This window comes from Pristiophorus japonicus, chromosome 3 (assembly GCF_044704955.1).
Source record: "Pristiophorus japonicus isolate sPriJap1 chromosome 3, sPriJap1.hap1, whole genome shotgun sequence".
NCBI classification, from domain to species: domain Eukaryota; kingdom Metazoa; phylum Chordata; class Chondrichthyes; family Pristiophoridae; genus Pristiophorus; species Pristiophorus japonicus.
In genome coordinates, this window is record NC_091979.1 from 105,769,135 (window position 1) to 105,793,309 (window position 24,175).

Below are 24,175 nucleotides of genomic sequence, written 5' to 3' on the forward strand. Positions count from 1 at the left end.
AGAAGTGGTTGCAGAGATAATGGATGCTTTGGTTGTAATCTACCAAAATTCCCTGGATTCTGGGCCAGTCCCAGCGGATTGGAAGACCACAAATATAACACCCCTATTTAAAAAGGAGACAGACAAAAAGCAGGAAACTATAGACCAATTAGTCTAACATCTGTCATTGGGAAAATGCTGGAGTCCATTATTAAGGAAGCAGTAGCGGGACATTTGGAAAAGCATAATTCAATCAAGCAGAGGCAGCGTGGTTTTATGAAAGGGAAACCATGTTTGACAATTTGCTGGAGTTCTTTGAGGATGTAATGAGCAGGGTGGATAAGTGGGAACCAGTGGATGTGGTGTATTTGGATTTCCAGAAGGCATTCGATAAGGTACCACATAAAAGGTTACTGCACAAGGTAAAAGTGCATGGGGTTGGGGGTAATATATTAGCATGGATAGAGGATTGGCTAACTAACAGAAACAGAGTGTCGGGATTAATGGGTCATTTTCCAGTTGGCAAACAGTAACTAGTGGGGTGCCACAGGAATCGGTGCTGGGGCCTCAACTATTTACAATTTATATTAATGACTGGGATGAAGGGACCGAGTGCAATGTGGCCAAGTTTGCAGATGATACAAAGATGGGTGGGAAGGCAAATTATGAGGAGGCCACAAAAAATCTGCAAAGGGATATAGACAGACTAAGTGAGTGGTCAAAAATTTGGCAGATGGAGTATAATGTGGGAAAATGTGAGGATATCCACTTTGGCAGAAAAATAGAAAAGCAAATTTAAATGGAGAAAAATTGCAAAGTGTTTCAGTACAATGGGACCCGGGGGTCCTTGTGCATGAAACACAAAAAGTTAGTATTCAGGTACAGCAAGTAATCAGGAAGGCAAAAGGAATGTTGGCCTTTATTGAAAGGGGGATAGAGTATAAAAGCAGAGAAGTCCTGCTACAACTGTACAGGGAATTGGTGAGGCCACACCTAGAGTACTGCAGTTTTGGTCTCTGTATTTGAGGAAGGATATACTTGCATTGGAGGCTATTCAGAGAAGGTTCATTAGGTTGATTCCGGAGATGAGGGGGTTGACTTATGAAGATAGGTTGAGTAGGTTGGGACTGTACACATTGGAGTTCAGAAGAATAAGAGGTGACCTTATCGAACCATATAAGATAATGCAGGGGCTAGACAAGGTGGATGCAGAGAGGATATTTCCACTCATTGGGGAAACTAAAACTCAAGGACTTAGTGCCCAACTTTGCCCGTCACTGGGTGCGGTTTTCTCGGCGCCCAGTGAATTTTTTGGGGCCGAAGCTTACTCCAAACGTTCCCCAGTGTTGGGGCGCCGGCATCTACTACCAGCGGCAGAATGTTTGGCGCCATACATTCTGGCACTGGTGTACCTGTAAAACAAGGTTCCGCGCAATTTTTACTCATAAGGCAAACTTTCCCCACCTAAAAAATGTTTTAAACCGGCGCACTGACCCTAGAAAGACCATAAGAAAAACCTTTGCCTGCAGCTAGAGAATCCGCGTTGGCCCGCTGCTATGCCTGGCCAAACAGACTTTCATTTAGTCTACAATGTAACTTACCTTACAGTTTAAGACAAAATTTAAACTATAAATAGGTATAAATATAAAATAAATAAAAACTCACCTATACTGATGATCCTGTGATGAAAAAAAAATGATGGCAAAAAAATAAATTTAATATCCTTTCCTTTTTCCATAGATGTCCTCAAGGCTCAAAATAATCCAAAAAGTCCAAGGAAAACATTAAAAAGTTCCAAAAATGCACAAATTCTCCTCTTCTTCTGCGATCCAGTGCAGCCTTCTCCCCATTCTCCTCAACGTCGACTGGAGCCCCTGCTAGCCCAGGCCGAAGGTCCTCTTCCCACGAGACCCACTGCTAGCCCAGGCCGAAGGTCTGCACAAAGGACAGTGCAAGACACTCCAGGTTCAAAGGCAAGCAGCAGTGATCTCTAGTAAAGGTGGAACTTTAAATTAAAAAAACATAATCCCACCACAAATATTTTAGGTTTTTATGGAGTGTTGGAGTGCCTAAGTGGAAAATATATAATTTATATTAAATGTTACCACGAGAAATTTTTTTATGTTTCAAGGGAGTGTTGGGAGTGCTTAGGTGGACATCACATAATGGCTATTAAATATTCCCTCCACCAATCTTTTATGTTTTAAAGGAGTGTTGGAGTGCTTAGATGGACATAACCTTATGTTTATTAAATATTCCCACCACAAATCTTGAATGTTTAACTGGAGTTTGGCTGTGTTGGAGTTCTTAGGTGGACAATAAGACAAAGTTGTTCATGGATCCAGACTGGGTGAGGGTCACTGATATATGCACCATGGTACTCCGTTGCATGCATCAGTGACCCAGAACAAGGCAGGATCCATGAATACCTTAGTACTGGCACCTGCCCCTGTATCATTTAAACCAATAGGTTGCAAGGGTGATGCACTTTTTACATTTTCTGTCCAGTTATCTTGCAATATTTATTGGTGCAGCATTAAAAAATGAAAAGTCCAAAATTAAAATGTTTATTAAAACGTTTGTACAGCACAGTTGTGATTAATGTGACTTTACTTATGTTTAAATCTTCAAAACATCAGAGCCATGGCAAACTTTACAAACAATCAACAAAATCAACGAAAGAACAATTATTCTATCCTCTTCATTAGCGCTGTGCGCCAACCCTGCCCCAGTAGATGCTGCCACCTCTGTGCGTGCCCACCGTAGTTGCAGACTTCTGCTTCCTTGACCCCCTTACCCGCAGGTGTGGTCTGTTCCGTTTCCGGCACGGCGTTTCTTGATGCTGGGCTATGACAGGGACAGCGCCAAAATGTGTAATGGCAGAATACCCGAGTACCTCTTCGTCGTCAACATCATCCTCGGGATCAACCCTTGAATTTGGTGTAGAGTTGAAAGTGCTCCTCGCATTAAGGACAGCCTAAGGGGCCGCCATTTAAAACTGAGATGAGGAGGAATTTCTTCTCTCAGAGGGTTATAAATCTGTGGAATTCACTGCTCCAGAGAGCTATGGAGGCTGGGTCATTGAATATATTTAAGGCGGAGATAGACAGAATTTTGACCGATAAGGGAATAAAGGGTTACGGGGAGTGGGTAGGGAAGTGGAGCCGAGTCCATGATCAGATCTGCCATGATCTTATTGAAGGCGGAGCAGGCCCGCGGGCCCAAATGGCCTTCTCCTGCTCCTATTTCTTATGTTCACATGTTCTTAATATTGATTGGTGCTCTGTTGGTTGATGTGACAAAAACAATGCCAGAGAGAGACTTCCTGGATAGTCAGCAACAAACATCAATGTTAAGATTAATTTTCGGGGATTTTGTACAGTTACGTTTACATTTCAGTTTAGCATGCAACTGTTCTATCTTCCAAAGAGTAATAGTTAAGCCTGTAACTACTGTAAATCTACAGTGTGTCACTGCTTGCGAGTAGTTATCCATTTATTGTGAATTTTGTTTTTTGAGGAAAAAGAAACGTCTGATTTTTGGCATCAACTTCTAGCTGTTGTAAAAACAAATGGACATCTGAAACCTGTAGTAGAATAAGCTATAGATGCAGGAGTTTTTATCTTCTGATGCTTCTGCATGCGTAAGCAAAGATTACAGTTTGAATAAATTGCATTATACATGTGGGAGGGGAATACAATGAGTTCTGTAATCTCTCTTATCTCATTATTCAAGTGGAGGGGTGAAATGTCATATATATTCTATGTATCTCACTACACAGATTTCTATACCAAATAGACCTAAGTATTTTTGCAGTCCTCTTTAGTCATGGCTCTACACAGAAAACAAGTAGCCTCACTAGTGTTCATAATAACTATTAAACTACCAAAAAACACAGATGTATTTCTTGCCAGCTGACCGTAGAAGACTTCTTCTTCTTCGGCAGTCCCTCGGAGTCGAGGATGACTTGCTCCCACACTAATAATGAGTTCTCAGGTGACTGAAGAGTCCAATATGGGACCCCTACAGTCTCTGTCACAGGTGGGGCAGACGGTGGGTGGGGTGCCTGGGTTGCCACGCACTCCTTCCACTGACGGCGCTTGGCTTCAGCTTGTTCTGAGCAAAGAGACACGAGGTGTTCAGCTCCTTCCCGGATGCTTTCCTCCATTTTGGACGGTCTTGGGCTAGGGATTCCCAGGTGTTGATAGGGATGTTGCACTTTTTCAGGGAGGCTTTGAGAATGACCTTGAAGCATTTCCTCTGCCCACGTAGGGCTCGCTTGGTGTGTCGGAGCTCTGAGTAGAGCGCTTTTTTGGGAGCCTCGTGTCAGGCATAAGGATGATATGGCCCATCCAGCGGAACTGATCGAGCGTGGTCAGTGCTTCGATGCTGGGGATGTTGGTCTGAGCGAGAACACTGACATTCGTGCGCCTATCCTGCCAGTGGATTTGCAGGATCTCTCGGAGGCAACGTTGGTGGTATTTCTCCAGTGTTTTGAGGTGCCTGTTGTATATAGTCCATGTCTCTGAACCATATAGGAGGGTGGGTATCACTACTGCTCTGTAGACCATCAGCTTGGTGCCGGGTTTGAGGTCCTGGTCTTCAAACATTCTTTTCCTCAGGCAACCGAAGGCTGCAGTGGCACACTGGAGGCGGTATTGGACCTCATTGTCGATGTCTACCCTTGCTGACAATAGCTTCCCGAGGTATGGAAAATGATCCACATTGTCCAAGGTCTCGTCGTGGATTTTGATAACTGGAGGGTAGTGCTGTCTGGTGGGGGCAGGTTGGTAGAGGACCTTTGTCCTACGGATATTTAGTGTAAGGCCCATGCTCTCATATGCCTCAGTAAAGGTGTTAACAATGGCTTGGAATTCGGCCTTCCGGGTGTGCGCAGACGCAAGCGTCGTCTGCATACTGTAATTTGATGATGGATGATGGGACGACCTTGGATCTGGCCTGGAGGCAGCGGAGGTTGAACAGATTCCCGTTTGTCCTATAATTTAGCTCCACTCCAGCAGGGGGCTTGCTGAGGGTGAGATGGAGCATTGCAGCAAGGAGGATCGAGAAGAATGTTGGAATGGTGACACAGCCTTGCTTGACCCCGGTCCGAACATGGAATGGGTCGATGGTGGATCCATTGGTCAGGATCCACCACAGGCGGTGGATGGTGACAAACCTTTGAGGGCAGTCGAATCTGAGGAGGACGCTCCATAATCCATCACGGTTGACAGTGTCGAAGGCTTTTGTGAGGTCAAAGAAGGCCATGTATAAGGGTTGGTGCTGTTCCCTGCATTTCTCTTGTATCTGCCGCGCAGTAAAGATCATGTCCATTGTGCACCTTAGTGGGCGGAATCTGCATTGCGACTCATAGAATAGTACAGCACAGAAAGAGGCCATTTGACCCATCAAGTCACGCAAGCTCTTTCGAAGAGAAATCCAGTTAGTTCCATTCCCCTACTCTTTACTCATATCCCTGTATCCCTGCAATTTATTTATCCTTCAAGTATTTATCCAATTCCCTTTATAGTGTTTTATATAGGTTTAGCATAATTTCCTGGCTTTTGTACTCTGTGCATCTATTTATAAAGCCCAGGATCCCATATGTTTTATTAACTGCTTTGTTAAACTGTCCTGCCACCTTCAAAGATTGTGCACAAGCAGCCCCAGGTCTCTCTGCTCTCGCACGCCCTTTAAAATTGTATGGTCTCTCCTCATTCTTCCTATCAAAATGTATCATTTCACAATTTTTTGTGTTGAATTTCATCTGTCATGTATTCGCTCATTCCACCAGCCTGTCTATGTCTTCTTGAAGTCTATGGCCCTGAAATTCCGGTCGGAGGCTTCTTTTGGACGAACACCTCTGACCGGAGAATTTTTACAAAAGTACCTGGTGGTCCCGGAGGAGCGTGGGATTCCGGTGGGGAGGCCTTCTCTTCCCGCACTGCGCAGCGTGCTCCCGTCCTCCAAGTTCCCATGCAGAAGGTGCAGTCACCGTGTGACAGCACAACCAATCAGGTACAGTATTCCACAGCTTTCCCATTAATAACAATGAGAACTCCATATCTACAAGTTCTCATTGTTATCAATGAGGAAAAAAAGCAAACACACTAAACACCATAATAAAGAAAAATACACCTCATATAATTAAAATTAATTGAAATTAAAGTTAATAAATGTCTTTAAAATAATTCGGATTTTTTAAGAAGCATTTTTAATTATGGTTTAAAATAAACTTATCGTAGTGGGCAGGGTTTTTAACAATAAAATGTGTTTTTAAAATTTTATTTTATGATGTTTTTGTGTGTTTTAAAACTCTTACTACTGTAAAAGTAGGATATGTGCCTGTTTTTATCAGGTGCAAGAGTTTTCAAGTCATTCGCTGGGTATGGGTAAATACCTCAATCTTCCCCATGTGAATGTCTTCGCTGCTGAGATGCGGAGGATCTGTCAAGCTGGAGCTTTTGCGATGCCTTCACGGGTCCTGGGAAGGCCGCGATTTCTGGGCCACTTAGCATTTTCCACACTTCCAAGTTTTGTGTCTCTGCAAATTTCGAAGTTGTGCCCTGTACCCCCAAGTGCAAGTTATTAATGTGCATCAAATACAGCAGTGGCCCTAGTACTTAACCTTGCGGCTACCTCCCTCCAGTCTGAGAAAAGCAATTTACCATAACTCTGTTTTCTATCCCTTAGCCAATTTGTATCCATGCTGCTACTGCCCCTTTTATCCCATGGGCTTCAATTTTGCTAACAAGCCTAGTATGTGGTACTTTATCAAATGCCTTTTGAACGTTCATATACACAACATTAACTTCACTGCCCTCATCCACCCTGTCTGTTACTTCACCAAAGCTAGAAGGAGTCAAAAACATAATCACCTCCCCTCTCCCAACACCACCAGGCCATAAGATGGTTGGATGCATAACAGCACAAAATCACCACAATTGAGGGACATGCCATTTAACCACCAAAGCAGTGTTGAATTTTAATCTGCCACATCAGGCGGTACATAATTTTCCTGCCCAGTTACAAAATAGGGAGAATAGCAAACTTGCCATTAACCCACTACTTTAATTCACAGCTACAATATATTATTTTTACAAAATACTAACATTCCCTTTGCACCAGTGAATCAAACACAATTTGTGCCATTGCTCTCAGAAAATATTTTATACGCTTAACACTAACAAAATTCTGCGTATAATTTTATGGAGTTTCATATAACTGAAAATGTGAATTGCTTGTATTAGAATTTTGGTCCTCTTACAGCATTTCATGATGCAGTCAATCCTGTTTAATTGCTTACTTTAGAACATCCCAGCAAAATCCGGAGCGCTTTTATGAAGTTGTGTACTGTATTCTATATGTGAAACATGCCAGTATTCTTTGAATTTTGTGCAATTTGCCTTGTTTAACTTTGGACTGATTATCCTAGACCTGGACATGCATTTGCTATAACCTGTTTTGATGAAAGAATTATCTGCAGTTTTCGCTGAAACCACATTGAGTTTTCCAGACTAAACATATAAATTGCAATGAGGTATACTGTACACTAGATACAATCTAGAAATTCATGTCTGGTACTGTATGGTTCTCATTGTTAACTAATGTAAATGTATGATGTAATTGGATAAGCTGTGTGCCTACATGCCCACTCTTGGAGAAGCCAACATTTCAGAGCAATACAAACTATGATGGTGACAGATAAGCCCGTATCTAGTATTATATGTACGATCTCCAGGAATTTCCCCAGAGGTTGCCTTGATCAGCTGCCGTAACTTTGGAGTGTATCTGGGGTTTTTGAGCCACCCTGAAAGGAATTAAGCAGATAAAAAAACGGCTCCAACTGCAAACTCTTCAGTTCTTGCCAAATCAAGATTGTTGAGATTAAAGAACTGCTGGTGTCTGTTTGGCTTAGGTATTCCACCTCCATACCTAAATAAATTTATTCAAAGTAATGTCCTGTTATTAAGGTCTATGAGGAAACTTAGTAGTGCCATTTGTCACGAAATTCCAAGAGTCTGTTCTATCTGCCAAAGTAGAGCTGAGGAGAACTCTGATGAAATGCACATTTATAGTTATGTTCCCCAATATTAGTCCAATTTGCTGTATTTTATAACTGTACTTATTTTATAATTTAATTTAATTAGCTATTTTATATTATTTATATTATTTTTCAAAATCCCACAGTGAATATTGTGGTCCTATAGATCCCAATTTAAATACTTCAATGAAGCTCTAGCCTGCTTCAGGTGGGTGCCTGGGCAGCCCTAATGAAGGCTGCGAGCAAAATGGTGGCAGGTGAAATTAGAGCAGGAATAGGGCAGTAAGCACAGCACTGTTATTTTCAGACTACAACGCCCCATTCCTGCCAAGCAGAGTGAATTAAAATCAGGCCTTTTGTTTCTTTCGACTTTTAAAAAGCATTTACCTTTTCTTTCTCTCATTTATGACACAGATCTCATTAGTTCATTGGCACCTTAATAGCACAGTACTCACCCTCAGCCATTGCACGAGGCATGCCAAAAGACTTTGAATGGTGCATATTTTATTTATCTTTTTCATTACAATACAGTTTCCTAAATATTGTTAAAAGACATTGTTAACCTTTTTAAGTTCACTATCTGTCAGTTTGAGGTAAGGAATCATCTCCATGGATCAGCTGACATCAAATATAAACAAATGAAAATATAGTTTGTCTGTTTTCCTTATCAATAGCAGCAATACCTTTCTGATACCAGATGTTGTCATTTGTGCCATTTTTTAAATTTTCTATGCAAGAACTAACTTTCACAAGAAAGTAGCGATAAGTTGATTTTCAACATTTGAGTGAAACTCATCTTCTTGCATGGTGTCAGCCATGGCTTAGTTGGCAGCATTCTCACTTCTGAGTCAAAAGGCTGTGGGTTCAAGATCTCGGAGGTGCCGCTTTCAGCTGAGATGTTAAACCGAGATCTTTCCTCTGCTGGATGTAAAATATCCCATGGCACTATTTCAAAGAAGAGCAGGGGAGTTCTCCCCGGTGTCCTGGCCAATGTTTATCCCTCAACCAATATCACGAAAACAGCTGAACTGGTCACTATTATTGTGTTCCTAACACAGATGAGACTGCACACAGGGAGGTTAAAGTAACAGTGACCTCAGTCTTTAATAAGACACTCCAGAGTGAGGAACAGGCCTTATATACAGTGCTCCCAAGGGATGCTGGTATCCCTTGGGACTTCAGGGGATGAGCTCCCTGGTGGCGGAACATGGGAGTGCATGCTTTACAGATACACAACATCACTCACCCCCCACAAAGTCAAAGTGAAAACTAATTACAAGGTGAGGCGGTCGGGAGCCTTTCTTTCCCTGGTGGACCACCTCGGTACACATGTCTGTTCTGGTGTGTTGGCTGTGCCCTCGCTGGGCTGGCGTGTTGTTGGCCCTGCGGGGCTGCTAGGGGAGCCTGGCCTTGCCGGGCTGTTGGGCGTGATCGATTCGATTTCCTGGTCCGGCGTGGTGTCGTCGATCCTTTGGGTGTGTGTTGTGGGCTCGAAAAAGGTGGTGTCTGCTGTGGGTTGTTCTGGGCAGTCTGTGAACCGCAGCCTCATTTGGTCCAGGTGCTTTCTGCAAATTTGTCCATTGTCGAGTTTGACTACAAACACCCTATTCCCTTCTTTAGCTATCACCGTGCCCGCGATCCACGTGGGACCATGTCCATAGTTTAGCACATTCACAGGGTCATTCAGATCAATTTCCCATGACAAATGGCGCGACCATCGTTTACATTTTGTTGCTGCCGCCTGCTCTCGACCTGATCATGCAGGTTGGGGTGAACCAACAGAGAGTCTGGTTTTAAGTGTCCTTTTCATGAGTAGCTCAGCCGGGGGCAACCCTGTGAGCGAGAGGGGTCCCATGCGGTAGATGAGCAGTACTCGGGACAGGCGGGTTTGGAGTGAGCCTTCTGTGACTCATATAAGGCTCTATTTGATGGTTTGTACTGCCCGCTCTGCCTGCCCATTGGAGGCTGATTTAAACGGGACCGAGGTGACATGTTTGATTCCATTGCCGGTCATGAATTCTTTAAATTCGGCACTGGTAAAACATGGCCCGTTGTCACTGACCAATATGTCAGGCAGGCCGTGGGTGGCAAACATGGCCCTCAGGCTTTCAATGGTGGCGGTGGCGGTGCTTCCCGACATTATTTCACATTCAATCCATTTTGAAAAAGCATCCACCACCAGGAACATTTTATCAAGAAACGGGCCTGCATAGTCGACATGGATCCTCGACCATGGTCTGGAGGGCCAGGACCACAAACTTAGTGGTGCCTCTCTGGGCGCATTGCTCAACTGAGCACATACGCTGCATTGCCGTACACAAGGCTCTAAGTCAGAGTCGATGCCGGGCCACCACACGTGGGATCGGGGTATCGCTTTCATCATTACTATACCCGGGTGTGTGCTGTGGAGATCCGAGATGAACGTCTCCCTGCCCTTTTTTGGTAGCACTACGCGGTTACCCCACAACAGGCAGTCTGCCTGAATGGACAGCTCATCCTTTCGCCGCTGGAACGGCTTGATTGGCTCTTGCATTTCAATGGGGATGCTGGCCCAGCTCCCATGCACTACACAGTTTTTTACTAGGGACAGTAGAGGATCTTGACTGGTCCAAGTCCTAATCTGGCCGGCCGTGACAGGTGATTTATCATTTTCAAACACTTCCATGACCATCAACAAGTCTGCGGGCTGCGCCACCATCAACAAGTTTGCAGACTGCGCCATTTCCACCCCCGGGGTGGGCAATGGTAGTCGACTGAGAGCATCCGCACAGTTCTCGGTGCCTGGCCTTTGGCGGATGGTATAGTTATACGCTGATAGTGCAAGTGCCCACCTTTGTATGCGGGCTGAGGCATTAGTATTTATCACCTTGTTTTCAGCGAACAGGGATGTGAGGGGCTTGTGATCGGTTTCCAGCTCAAATTTGAGGCCAAACAGGTATTGATGCTTTTTCTTTACCTCGAACACACACGCTAATGCCTCTTTCTCAATCATGCTGTAGGCTCTCTCGGCCTTAGACAAGCTCCTGGAAGCATAGGCGACAGGTTGCAACTTCCCCGCAACGTTAGCTTGTTGTAATACACACCCGACTCCGTACGACGACGCGTCACATGCTAGCACAAGTCTTTTACACGGGTTATACAATACAAGCAGCTTGTTGAAGCATAAAATGTTTCTGGCTTTCTCAAAAGCAATTACTTGGTTTATTCCCCATACCCAGTTCTCACCTTTATGCAATAACACATGTAGGGGCTCTAAAAGGGTGCCTAACCCCAGGAGGAAATTACCAAAATAGTTGAGGAGTCCCAGGAACGACCGCAGCTGCGTGACGTTCTGTGGCCTGGGCGCGTTCCTGATAGCCTCTGTCTTGACGTTTGTGGGCCAATTGCCATCCGCCGCGGTCTTTCTCCCCAAAAACTCCACTTCTGTTGCCATGAAGACGCATTTCGACCAGGACTTGCTCCAGGTTTTGTAGGTACTCGGCGGTGTCCCGACCCGTGACCAATATGTTGTCCTGAAAGACCACTGTGTGTGGTACCGACTTGACTAGGCTCTCCATGTTTCTCTGGAAGATCGTTGCAGCTGACCTAATTCCAAACGGACATCTATTATAGATGAACAGTCCCTTGTGCATGTTGATGCAGGTGAGGCCCTTCGAAGACTCCTCCAGTTCCTGCTTCATGTAAGCCAAAGTCAGGTCGAGCTTGGTGAACGTCTTGCCTCCTGCCAGCATCGCAAATAGGTCGTCTGCCTTAGGTAGTGGGTATTGGTCCTGTAGCGAGAAATGATTAATAGTTACTTTATAATCGCTTCAAATCCTGACCGGGCCATCACTTTTGAGTACTGGAACAATCGGGCTGGCCCACTCGCTGAATTCCACTGGGGAGGTGATGCCCTCGCATTGCAGCCTGTCCAGCTCGATTTCCACTCTCTCCCTCATCATGTGAGATACCGCTCGTGCCTTGTGGTGAATGATTCATGTCTCTGGGACCAAGTGGATCCCACCTTCGCCCCATCAAAGTTTCCAATGCCTGGCTCAAAAAGGGAAGGAAATTTGTTAAGAACCTGGGTACATGAGGCCTCATCGACATGTGACAGCGCTCGGATGTCATCCCAGTTCCAGCGGATTTTGCCCAGCCAGCTCCTTCCAAGCAGTGTGGGGCCATCGCCCGGGACAATCCAGAGTGGCAGTTCGTGCACCGTGCCTTCGTAGGTGACCTTGATCATGGCACTGCCCAGGACAGTGATAAGCTCATTGGTGTACATTCTCAGTTTCGTGTGGATGGGGCTCAGGGCTGGTCTGAATGTCTTGTTGCACCACAGTCTCTCAAACATCTTTTTACTCATGATGGATTGGCTAGCACCAGTGTCCAGTTCCATGGCTACGGCTAAGCCATTCAATGTTACGTTTAGCATTATAGGTGGACATTTCGTCGAAAATGTGTGCATCCTGTGTATTTCAGCATCTGCCTCCTCTCTCTGAGTCTCGAAATTGCTTTGATCCACCATGGACCGATCTTCCTCTGCCACGTGGTGGTTAGCAGGTTTTGCAGAGCTTGCAGCTCGTTTGCAAGCTTGTTGGAGGCGCCCCATTGTTCCACTGCTCTTGCAAACATACCCTTTGAAGTGGCATGAATAGGCTGAATGGAAGCCTCCACAACGCCAACAAGGTGTGAATTGCCTTGCATTCATCCTTTGTTGGGGACTCTGAGTCATCTGGGTCACCTGAGGCCTGCTGGCAGTTGCAGGCTTGTGGGTTCTGCCCTGTGCATTTCTGCTCGCAAATACAGTTCCAGTTAATTTATGAACATTGCTAGCACTTGTGTGCTGAGAGATTTTTTTGGTGTAATCACTGGTGGACATAAACACCTGTGCTATCGCAATGGCCTTACTGAGGGTCGGTGTCTCTACAGTCAAAAGTTTTCGTCGGATGGTCTCGTGGCCAATGCCCAGTACAAAACAGTCTCTGAGCATTTGCTCCAGGTAGCCATCAAACTCACATTGTCCTGCAAGTCGCCTTAGCTCAGTGACATAGCTTGCCACTTCCTGACCTTCAGATCGCTGGCACATGTAGAACCGATACCTCGCCATCAGCACGCCCTCCCTCGGGTTAAGATGCTCCCGAACCAGTGTACACAGCTCCTCATACGACTTATCTGTGGGTTTCACCGGAGCCAAAAGATTCTTCATGAGGCTGTCGGTCAGTGCCCCGCAGACTGTGAGGAGGACCGCTCTCCTTTTTGCAGCTCTTCCTTCTCCGTCCAGCTCGCTGGCTACAAAGTGCTGGTCTAGCCATTCGACATAGGCTTCCCAGTCCTCATCCTCCGAGAACTTCGCCAGGATGTCCATAGTTTGCTGCATCTTTGCGTTGGATTCGTATACTCGTCACCAGTTATTGTGTTCCTAACACAGATGAGGCTGCACACAGGGAGGTTAAAGTCACAGTGACCTCAGTCTTTAATAAGACACTCCAGAGTGAGAAACAGGCCAAGGGGCCGGCTTATATACAGTGCTCCCAAGGGATGCTGGGATCCCTTGGGACTTCAGGGGATGAGCTCCCTGGTGGCGGAACATGGGAGTGCATGCTTTACAGATACACAACATCACTCCCCCCCCCACAAAGTCAAAGTGAAAACTATTTACAAGGTGAGGCGGTCGGGAGCCTTTCTTTCCCTGGTGGACCGCCTCGGTACACATGTCTGTTCTGGTGTGTTGGCTGTGCCCTCGCTGGGCTGGCGTGTTGTTGGCCCTGCAGGGATGCTAGGTGAGCCTGGCCTTGCTGGGCTGTTGGGCGTGATCGGTTCGATTTCCTGGTCCGGTGTGGTGTCGTTGATCCTTTGGGTGTGTGTTGTGGCCTCGAAAAAGGTGGTGTCTGCTGTGGGTTGTTCTGGGCAGTCTGTGAACCGCAGCCTCATTTGGTCCAGGTGCTTTCTGCAAATTTGTCCATTGTCTAGTTTGACTACAAACACCCTATTCCCTTCTTTAGCTATCACCATGCCCGCGATCCACTTGGGACCATGTCCATAGCGAATGCGGAACATGCGAATGCATGCTTTACAGATACACAACAACTATCACATCGCTGTTTGTGGGAGCTTGCTGCGCACAAATTGGCTTCTGTGTTTCCTACAATGGCCGTAAAGTGCTTTGGGATGTCGTAAAAGGCATTATATAAATGCAAGAAGAAAATACATAAGAACATAAGAAATAGGAACAGGAGTAGGCTATACGGCTCCTTGAGCCCACTCTACCATACAATACGGTCATGGCTGAGCTGATCATGGGCTCAGCTCCACTTCCCTGCCCACTCCTCATAACCCCTTATCTCCTTATCATTTAAGAAACTGTGTATTTCTGTCTTAAATTTATTCAATGTCCCAGCTTCCACAGCTCTCTGAGGCAGCGAATTCCACAGATTTACAACCGTCTGAGAGAAGAAATTTCTCCTCATCTCTGTTTTAAATGGGCAGCCCCTTATTCTAAGATTATGCCCTCTAGTTCTCGTCTCCCCCATCAGTGGAAACATCCTTTCTGCATCCACCTTGTCAAGCCCCCTCATAATCTTATACGTTTCGATAAGATCACCTCTCATTCTTCTGAATTCCAATGAGTAGAGGCCCAGCCTACTCAACCTTTCCTCATAAGTCAACCCTCTCATCCCCGGAATCAACCGAGAGAACTTTCTCTGAACTGCCTCCAAAGCAAGTATATCCTTTCGTAAATATAGAAACCAAAACTGCACACAGTATTTCAATATCTTATATTGCTGTAGCAAGACTTCCCTGCTTTTATACTCCATCCCCTTTGCAATAAAGGCCAAGATACCATTGGCCTTCCTGATCACTTGCTGTACCTGCACACTACTCTTTTGCGTTTCATGCACAGGTACTCACAGGCCCTGCTGTACTGCGGCACTTTGCAATCTTTCTCCATTTAAATAATAAATTGCTCTTTGATTTTTTTTCTGCCAAAGTGCATGACCTCACACTTTCCAACATTATACTCCTTCTGCCAAATTTTTGCCCACTCACTTAGCCTGTCTATGTCCTTTTGCAGATTTTTTGTGTCCTCCTCATTCATTGCTTTGACTCTCATCTTTGTATCGTCAGCAAACTTGGCTACATTATACTCAGTCCCTTCTTGCAAATCGTTAATATAGATTGTAAATATTTGGGGTCCCAGCACTGATCCCTGCGGCACCCCACTAGTTACTGGTTGCCAACCCGAGAACGAACCATTTATCCAACTCTCTGTTCTCTGTTAGTTAGCCAATCCTCTATCGATGCTAATATATTGGTACAGTAACCTTTTATGTGGCACCTTGTCAAATGCCTTCTGGAAGTCCAAATACACCACATCCACTGGTTCCCCTTTATCCACCCTGTTCGTTATATCCTCGAAGAACTGCAGCAAATTTGTCAAACATGACTTCCCCTTCATAAATCCATGCTAACTCTGCCTGACCGAATTTTGCTTTTCCGTATGTCCTGCTACTGCTTCTTTAATAATGGACTCCAACATTTTCCCAACCACAGATGTTAGGCTAACTGGTCTATAGTTTCCTGCTTTTCGTCTGCCTCCTTTTTTAAATAGGGGTGTTACATTTGCATTTTTCCAATCTGCTGGGACCTCCACAGAATCCAGGGAATTTTGGTAAATTACAACCAATGCATCCACAATCCCTGCTGCTACTTCTCTTAAGACCCTAGGATGCAAGGCATCAGGTCCAGGGGATTTATCTGCCTTTAGCCCCATTATCTTACTGAGTACCACCTCCTTGTGATTGTAATTGTGTTAAGTTCCTCCCCCACTATAGCCCCTTGGCTATCCACTGTTGGAATATTGTTAGTGTCCTCTACCGTAAAGACAGATACAAAATATTTGTTCAGAGTTTCTGCCATCTCCATGTTCCCCATTACTAATTCCCCGGTCTCGTCTTCTAAGGGACCAACATTTACTTCAGCCACCCTTTTCCTTTTCATGGCCCCAAGTTTCCACATGATTTGCTCCTGATTTTTAGGAGCAACTGGTGGAGAACGGAGTAACTTAGAAATCGGAATTCTCCACAGTTAAGTTTTCTGCAGTTCTAGTCAGGTAGAACAGTTTCACTTTTGAACAGAATTTTTTTTTCAAAAGGGGGCGTGTCTGGCCACTGACGCCTGATTTGAAAGTTTCCACAGTGACAACATACTCCAAACTAACTTAGAATGGAGCAAGTGAAGATTTTTGTAGGCTTGAAAAAACCTTGTCTTCACATTAAAAAATCAGGCACAGGTTACAAATTAGGCGTCGGGAACGAGGTGGGGTGGAGGGGGTGGGAAGGGAAGTCATTAAATTCTACAATAAATCCTTAGTTATACTTATACAAATATTAAACAAATAAATCCAACCTGAATAAAAATTTATAAGCAAAGAAAAGATTAAATAAACCATGTTCCTACCTGTGTGAAAGTGCTTCAGGCAGGCCTTTCAGGCAGCGGTTTGCCGTCAGGACCGACCGACGGCAGGGAGAGAAAGCTGCAAGAAGCCTCAGTACTTGAGGCAGCCGTTTGCAGTCGGGCCCGACCAACGGCAGGGAGAGAAAGCTGCAAGAAGCCTCAGTGCTGATCATGAAAAGGCAATGTGGCTTTATTAAAAAATGTTAAAAATTGAACAGCTACAAAGAATTTGAATAGTCTCAAACAAGTGCATGTGTCCCGTTTATCACAGTCTATCTTTAATGACAGAATGCACTCCCTCACACACAGAAATATCAAGAAAATTAAAATGCAAGCCTTTGCAAGGGTTCAAAGAACAAATGTTACTTTTTCTGCAGCACTTTTTAAAATGGCCGAGTGCCAATGTTTACTTCAGACTGCGCGTGCGCGAACGCTCCAACGCGCAGGGTTGCCGGCACCAAAAAACCTCATTTAAATTGTACCCGCCCCCTCCAATTACAAAATCGGCGCGAGTGGTAGGCTCCGCCCCCTGTGCGCCGCGCCAAGCAGACATCGAGCTGCAAGGCGCTCGAGAATACCGCGTTTTTTTTCAGGCGCCGTTTTCGGCGCGAAAAACGGGCGCCCAGCTCGGAGGGGCGCCTGTTTTGCTGCGTGTGGAAACTTGGGGCCTATATACCTACATTCACCTCAAAGATTTTTATTCGGACATTCAATAGTGAGCAACAAAGTGATAATATCTCATACTAGCTTTTATGCAGCATTCTTACCTTTCCATCAAACCTGGCTGTTCCACCAATGGGAATCCGAACATTTCTTGGAGGCAGTGTGAACACTGGTGCTTCAGGAGGGTAAGTGCCAGTTTGACATTTTTCCAAAGTTAGTGTGGTTTTGGAAATACGAGTGGTAGTTTGAGCAATCTTAACATCTCCCATGGTTAATTATTGAATCTGATGATGAGAAGGAAACATTTAGTTAATATTTAACATAAAAACAATCTGAAAAATATATAAGAAGACATCGCAGCAAACTGTCAGATTACCAGATAAATGATGAGCATTGAGGAATCAGCTAATCAGACACTGACTTCAGGTATGCCACAAAAAAGTTACAACAGCAAAATTCTAAATACTTATCCCTACTTGTTAGTATATTTCTTCTCCACCAACACTTCTCTGTCCTATTTTACCCTGAGCTAGCTTCTGAGCATATATTCTTTCCATCACCAAGACATAGAAACATAGAAAATAGGTGCAGGAGTAGGCCATTCGGCCCTTCTAGCCTGCACCGCCATTCAATGAGTTCATGGCTGAACATTCAACTTCAGTACCCCATTCCTGCTTTCTCGCCATACCCCTTGATCCCCCTAGTAGTAAGGACCTCATCTAACTCCTTTTTGAATATATTTAGTGAATTGGCCTCAACAACTTTCTGTGGTCGAGAATTCCACAGGTTCACCACTCTCTGGATGAAGTAGTTCCTCCGCATCTCGGTCCTAAATGGCTTACCCCTTATCCTTAGACTGTGACCTCTGGTTCTGGACTTCCCCAACATTGGGAACATTCTTCCTGCATCTAACCTGTCTAACCCCGTCAGAATTTTAAATGTTTCTATGAGGTCCCCTCTCATTCTTCTGAACTCCAGTGAATACAAGCCCAGTTGATCCAGTCTTTCTTGATAGGTCAGTCCCGCCATCCCGGGAATCAGTCTGGTGAACCTTCGCTGCACTCCCTCAATAGCAAGAATGTCCTTCCTCAAGTTAGGAGACCAAAACTGTACACAATACTCCAGGTGTGGCCTCACCAATGCCCTGTACAACTGTAGCAACACCTCCCTGCCCCTGTACTCAAATCCCCTCGCTATGAAGGCCAACATGCCATTTGCTTTCTTAACCGCCTGCTGCACCTGCATGCCAACCTTCAATGACTGATGTACCATGACACCCAGGTCTCTTTGCACCTCCCCTTTTCCTAATCTGTCACCATTCAGATAATAGTCTGTCTCTCTGTTTTTACCACCAAAGTGGATAACCTCACATTTATCCACATTATACTTCATCTGCCATGCATTTGCCCACTCACCTAACCTATCCAAGTCGCTCTGCAGCCTCACAGCATCCTCCTCGCAGCTCACACTGCCACCTAACTTAGTGTCATCCGCAAATTTGTAGATACTACATTTAATCCCCTCATCTAAATCATTAATGTACAGTGTAAACAGCTGGGGCCCCAGCACAGAACCTTGCGGTACCCCACTAGTCACTGCCTGCCATTCTGAAAAGTACCCATTTACTCCTACTCTTTGCTTCCTGTCTGACAACCAGTTCTCAATCCATGTCAGTACACTACCCCCAATCCCATGTGCTCTAACTTTGCACATCAATCTCTGGTGTGGGACGTTGTCGAACGCCTTCTGAAAGTCCAAATATACCATATCAACTGGTTCTCCCTTGTCCACTCTACTGGAAACATCCTCAAAAAATTCCAGAAGATTTGTCAAGCATGATTTCCCTTTCACAAATCCATGCTGAGTTGGACCTATCATGTCACCTCTTTCCAAATGCACTGCTATGACATCCTTAATAATTGATTCCATCATTTTACCCACTACCGATGTCAGGCTGACCGGTCTATAATTCCCTGTTTTCTCTCTCCCTCCTTTTTTAAAAAGTGGGGTTACATTGGCTACCCTCCACTCCATAGGAACTGATCCAGAGTCAATGGAATGTTGGAAAATGACTGTCAACGCATCCACTATTTCCAAGGCCACCTCCTTAAGTACTCTGGGATGCAGTCCATCAGGCCCTGGGGATTTATCGGCCTTCAATCCCATCAATTTCCCCAATACAATTTCCCGGCTAATAAGGATTTCCCTCAGTTCCTCCTCCTTACTAGACCCCCCGACCCCTTTTATAACCGGAAGGTTGTTTGTGTCCTCCTTCGTGAATACCGAACCAAAGTACTTGTTCAATTGGTTCGCCATTTCTTTGTTCCCCGTTATGACTTACCCTGATTCTGACTGCAGGGGACCTACGTTTGTCTTTACTAACCTTTTTCTCTTTACATATCTATAGAAACTTTTGCAATCTGTCTTAATGTTCCCTGCAAGCTTCTTCTCATACTCCATTTTCCCTGCCCTAATCAAACCCTTTGTCCTCCTCTGCTGAGTTCTAAATTTCTCCCAGTCCCCAGGTTCGCTGCTATTTCTGGCCAATTTGTATGCCACTTCCTTGGCTTTAATACTATCCCTGATTTCCCTTGATAGCCACGGTTGAGCCACCTTCCCTTTTTTATTTTTATGCCAGACAGGAATGTACAATTGTTGTAGTTCATCCATGCGGTCTCTAAATGTCTGCCATTGCCCATCCACAGTCAACCCCTTAAGTATCATTCGCCAATCCATCCCAGCCAATTCACGCCTCATACCTTCAAAGTTAGCCTTCTTTAAGTTCTGGACCATGGTCTCTGAATTAACTGTTTCATTCTCCTACAAGGGAAGACCACCTACTTCCATCTCTGTGGCCCATGCCTCAGCACTTCTGTTGCTGAAATCCTCATCCATACTTTTATTACCTCCGAACTCGATTTTTCCAAAGCTCTCCTGGCAGGCCTCCCATTTTCCACACTCCATAAACTTGAGCTCTTCCAAAACTCTCCTGTCCGTATCCTAACTCACACCATGTCCCGTCACCAAGCACCCCTGTGTTCGCTGACCTACACTGCCTCCTGGTCCCTAAACACTTTTATTTAAAAATTCTCATCTTTAATTCAAATCCCTCCATGGTCTTGCCCCTCCCTATCTCTGAAACCTCCTCCAGCCCAACAACCCTTCGAGACATCGCACAGGCTTGTCTTCACTACATTAATATCTGTATTCAATTAAAATGATGAGTAACTATTAAAGAATAACAGTATGAATATATTTCAGGACAGCAACAATCTTCAGTTTAAATAGTGATGGAAATTGCTCAAGAATTGCCTGCTCTCATTGTTTATTATACCATGAATCCCTCCACGTGTTACTGTCTTGTAATGGATGACAATGGGTAATCCTTTGTATACACATTGAAAATCTATGTAATAATCTTCCATTATTTAGCAATTAACTCCTAAGGCATAGACAGATGTGCCTTGTGCAGCAACAGCAGCCAGTGCCTCTATTCACAAACCTATTTGTACTATGACAGAATGTCTTGAGAAAGACTTAATAACTGGTTTTCCCTGCTCTCTTTTAATTTGGATTCCAGGAACCTGACATCCAAGAGCCAACATCAGTTGTTTATGCTATTAAATCTGTTTTCCATAGTGCCAAGGCAGACTCATAGGGCTGAACTTTCACCACCATTCGGCGCCTTTTTTTGGCCTACGCTGTTTTTTTAGAGCAGACTAAAATCTGCAAGTTTTGCCAAAGTTTCTGTGCCATCCATGATTTAGAGTGTAATGGAAGTGTTTTGTAAAACTGTTTGAACCAACCTTTAAGTACGTACAATTTTTTTAGTTCACGATTTTTTGATATCACTGTGGGCGGAACCTGTCGGGTGCGCCAGTTCTGGCCATTTAAGCGAGTTTGGCCAAGTATGATTTTTTCCTAAAATGGCGCATTGTACCCTTCTGAAAAACCTTCCCTATACTTAAGGAAATCGGCGCAGAGAAGAGAAAATCGGTGGAGAGAAGATGCCATTGTTTCAGGAGAGCTGAAGACATGGTAGCTAGGTGGGGGTCCTTTTAGACCAGGATGGCAGCGGGCCGGTGCGGGCTCCTTTCGGCCCGGGATAGCAGCGCGCCGGCACTGTAGAGGTGAAAAAAATTTATAAATGCTCAAAAGGAATAAAGGAATTTCATATTGTTTCATATATTGAGATTTCAGTCTGTTGTCCCAAGTCTCACTTCATGATCTATTTTACAAAAGGGAAATGCTTTATTTGTGCCTCAGCTCTTCAGAGCATCCCTCGTAACCCTGGCAACCTCAGTTTTTCAGCGCAGAGCTTAAGGACATCTGCGCCATCCAAAATGAAAGGTTATGCAGGCGAATCCTGACATTTTATTTGGCGCAGTTGGGCCACTAAAAAAAAAATCGGACATACCTCTACAACTGCGCCCAAAAAGTGGAACTTTGGGCCCATAGGCCCAGGATCTACAAATCTGCTATCAGGCTACAGAAATCAGGGCCAAAATTCTCTAACGCTTCTGGTGCTCCACTGCCGCAATTCTAACGGAAAGACCACAAATGAGGCTGAATCCTAAATGTGGCAGGTCCCAACCTTCCCTGGCAGCTTCTGTATGGCCTTGTTCATTTGCGGAGTCTCCTCCCCTCCAAAACAAGACCAGCAGCATAAGACACGGCATGGTAGGGGCTGAAGGCTCCTTGGTGGGGTGTTCCCACATCCCAGCCTGGTGGGACATCAGTGGCCCAGTTCGCAGGGAGGAAGCAGGTATACCAGCCTGGCGATTGACGGAATTCAGGGTCCATATCTTTGCTCCCTAAAGATTTTGTAATTTTAAACTTTAGCTCAAGCCCTGATAAGAGGGTCTTAATGGCCCCAATACCCCAAGGGGTAGCGTTGTGCTGGTTTTACCGGCATAATTCACCTGAAATCGGCTAAACTAGCATTAAAAAATAAATAGGAAAATTTCAAGTGCAAGTTATATCCAGCGCAAATCGAATTTCCACAATCTTTTGCGATAATTTAAAAATCATTGTACTGGTAACTGGCCCCGCCCACAAAATTGGCCACACCCCCAGATTGAATTAATGAGCATGGCAAGTTTCCACCAATTGAGCCCGTTTGCGACTGTTCGTGGAGTTAGGTACCCTTGACCAGGTGAACTTTGGCAGGGTCAGGGTCAGAGGTCACCAGAAGGTGGATTCCAGCATTTACCAGAGATCAAAGGCTCACTGATTTTTGGAACCTAAGAATTTAACAATATGTACAACAAGAGCTGACTCAAGAACACTGGGCTTCTGGAGTCCAAATCAATAGAGAACAGTATAAAGGCGAACTTTAGCTTTAGTTAAGTATCTACTGTAACTGAACTCAAATGTGGTCCTGATAATCAATTCAATAATGAAATTGTGTTGTGACAAATTACTCTAAGGGTTTGTATTGTATTATTGGCTGGCTCAAAAATGTCTGTAACCAGTCAACAAACAGCACCCGCTGTTAGTTAAACTTGCCCTGGCACGGTTAAGTTTTAAAAGTTTTTGCATGGCAAATTGCTCAATGTGCGAGCTGATATCGTCACAGTGAGGGAAACAGGACATCTGCACAGAAAGAAAAAGTTAAAAAGAAGTTTCTTTTAAATCCCCAACATCAAGTAAAACCTGAAGGTATGAGACGCCACACTTGTAATAGTTAATTTTCAGTGCCGGAGAGGTGGACTGGCAGTAATTAACAGTTATCACATCGTTAAAAGGGTACTGAGATTTGAAATGTCTTGACAACTTTTTGTGGCAAGTTTACTTCATAACTCGGGCCCAAAATTCATCAGGATGTAAGGTCCGTTCCTCGGTGGTATTCTGACAGTGCATTGTTTAAAACTGCCGAAATACCACCGCGACCGAAGAGCGGTAGTTTGGTGGATTTTTTTTCGGTGGTATGCGAGTGGTGTGCAGCGAGTGGTATGCTGTATTATAGTCGATCAAGATTGACTTTCTTGTCGATGGACAGTGTGGCACTGCACTGCACATACGCAAATATATTTTTGCTTTTTTTTTCACAGATGCTTTTTCCCCATGATTTCAGGGGTCAGGGGTCACCTGTGTATGCGCAGAGTTGAAGTCAAGGGAGAGAGAGTGAGAAAGAGCAGCAAGATAGTTGAGGGTCAGTTGGTTTAATCAGAGATTCCCAGAGTCAAAAAATATTAATAACAAATAATAATTATAAAATATCAACAATAATACATACTTTATAAATCAAAAATCATATAATAAATATAAATATAATGGAAATGCTGAAAAAGAATTCGAAGTGCAACATGGTGGTCTGCAGGATTATCAGGATTTGCAACTCGCCTGCACATACATTGGAGGTGTCCCATTGTTCCACAGCCCTTGCAAATGTATCCTTTGAAGCGGCATGAATGGAAACAGTGATCACCCCCGCAGCGCCAACAAAGTGTCAATGGCCTTGTAGTCACCACCCTTGATGGTGGACTCTGAGTCATCTGTGGACATGCAGCTGCATGGATGTAAATCTTGCCCCGTACATTTCGATTTGAAAACAACGTTACTTTGTTCACAGTACTTGCAGCAGCACGCGTGTGCTGAGAAATTTGTTTGGTATTGTCACGGGTGGCGATAAACGCCTGGGCTATCGCTGTGGCTTTATTCAAGGTTGGGGTCTCTACAGTCAAAAGTTTGAGAAGTATTACTTAATGGCCAATGCCAAGTACAAAGAAGTCCCTGAGCATGTGCTCCAAGCGTCCTTCAAATTCGCAATGTCCTGCAAGGCGCCTTAGCTCAGCGACATAGCTCGCCACTTCCTGGCCTTCAGACCTCTTGTACGTGTAGAACCGATACCTCGCATCAGAACGCTTTCCTTTGGGTTTAGATGCTCCCGGACCAGTGTTCACGACTCATCGTACGACTTGTCTGTGAGTTTCGCTGGAGCGAGCAGATTTTTCATGAGGCCATAGTTTGGTTCCCCGCAAACGGTGAGGAGGATCGCCCTTCGTTTGGCAGCGTTTGTTTCTCTTTCCAGCTTGTTGGCCATGAAGTATT

The 24,175-nt window shown here is 44.8% G+C and overlaps 1 protein-coding gene across 4 annotated transcripts in view; it reads right to left on the bottom strand.

Moving 5' to 3' along the window:
- Positions 1 to 24,175, bottom strand: part of mylka (myosin, light chain kinase a) — a 579,206-nt gene that overhangs the window by 358,531 nt on the left and 196,500 nt on the right. For all 4 annotated transcript variants that reach the window (XM_070875645.1, XM_070875646.1, XM_070875644.1 and 1 more), the window contains one exon: positions 17,227 to 17,406. In XM_070875645.1, coding sequence (XP_070731746.1) covers positions 17,227 to 17,391 — 165 coding nt within the window. In that variant the 5' untranslated portion in view covers positions 17,392 to 17,406. The remainder of the gene's footprint in view (positions 1 to 17,226; positions 17,407 to 24,175) is intronic.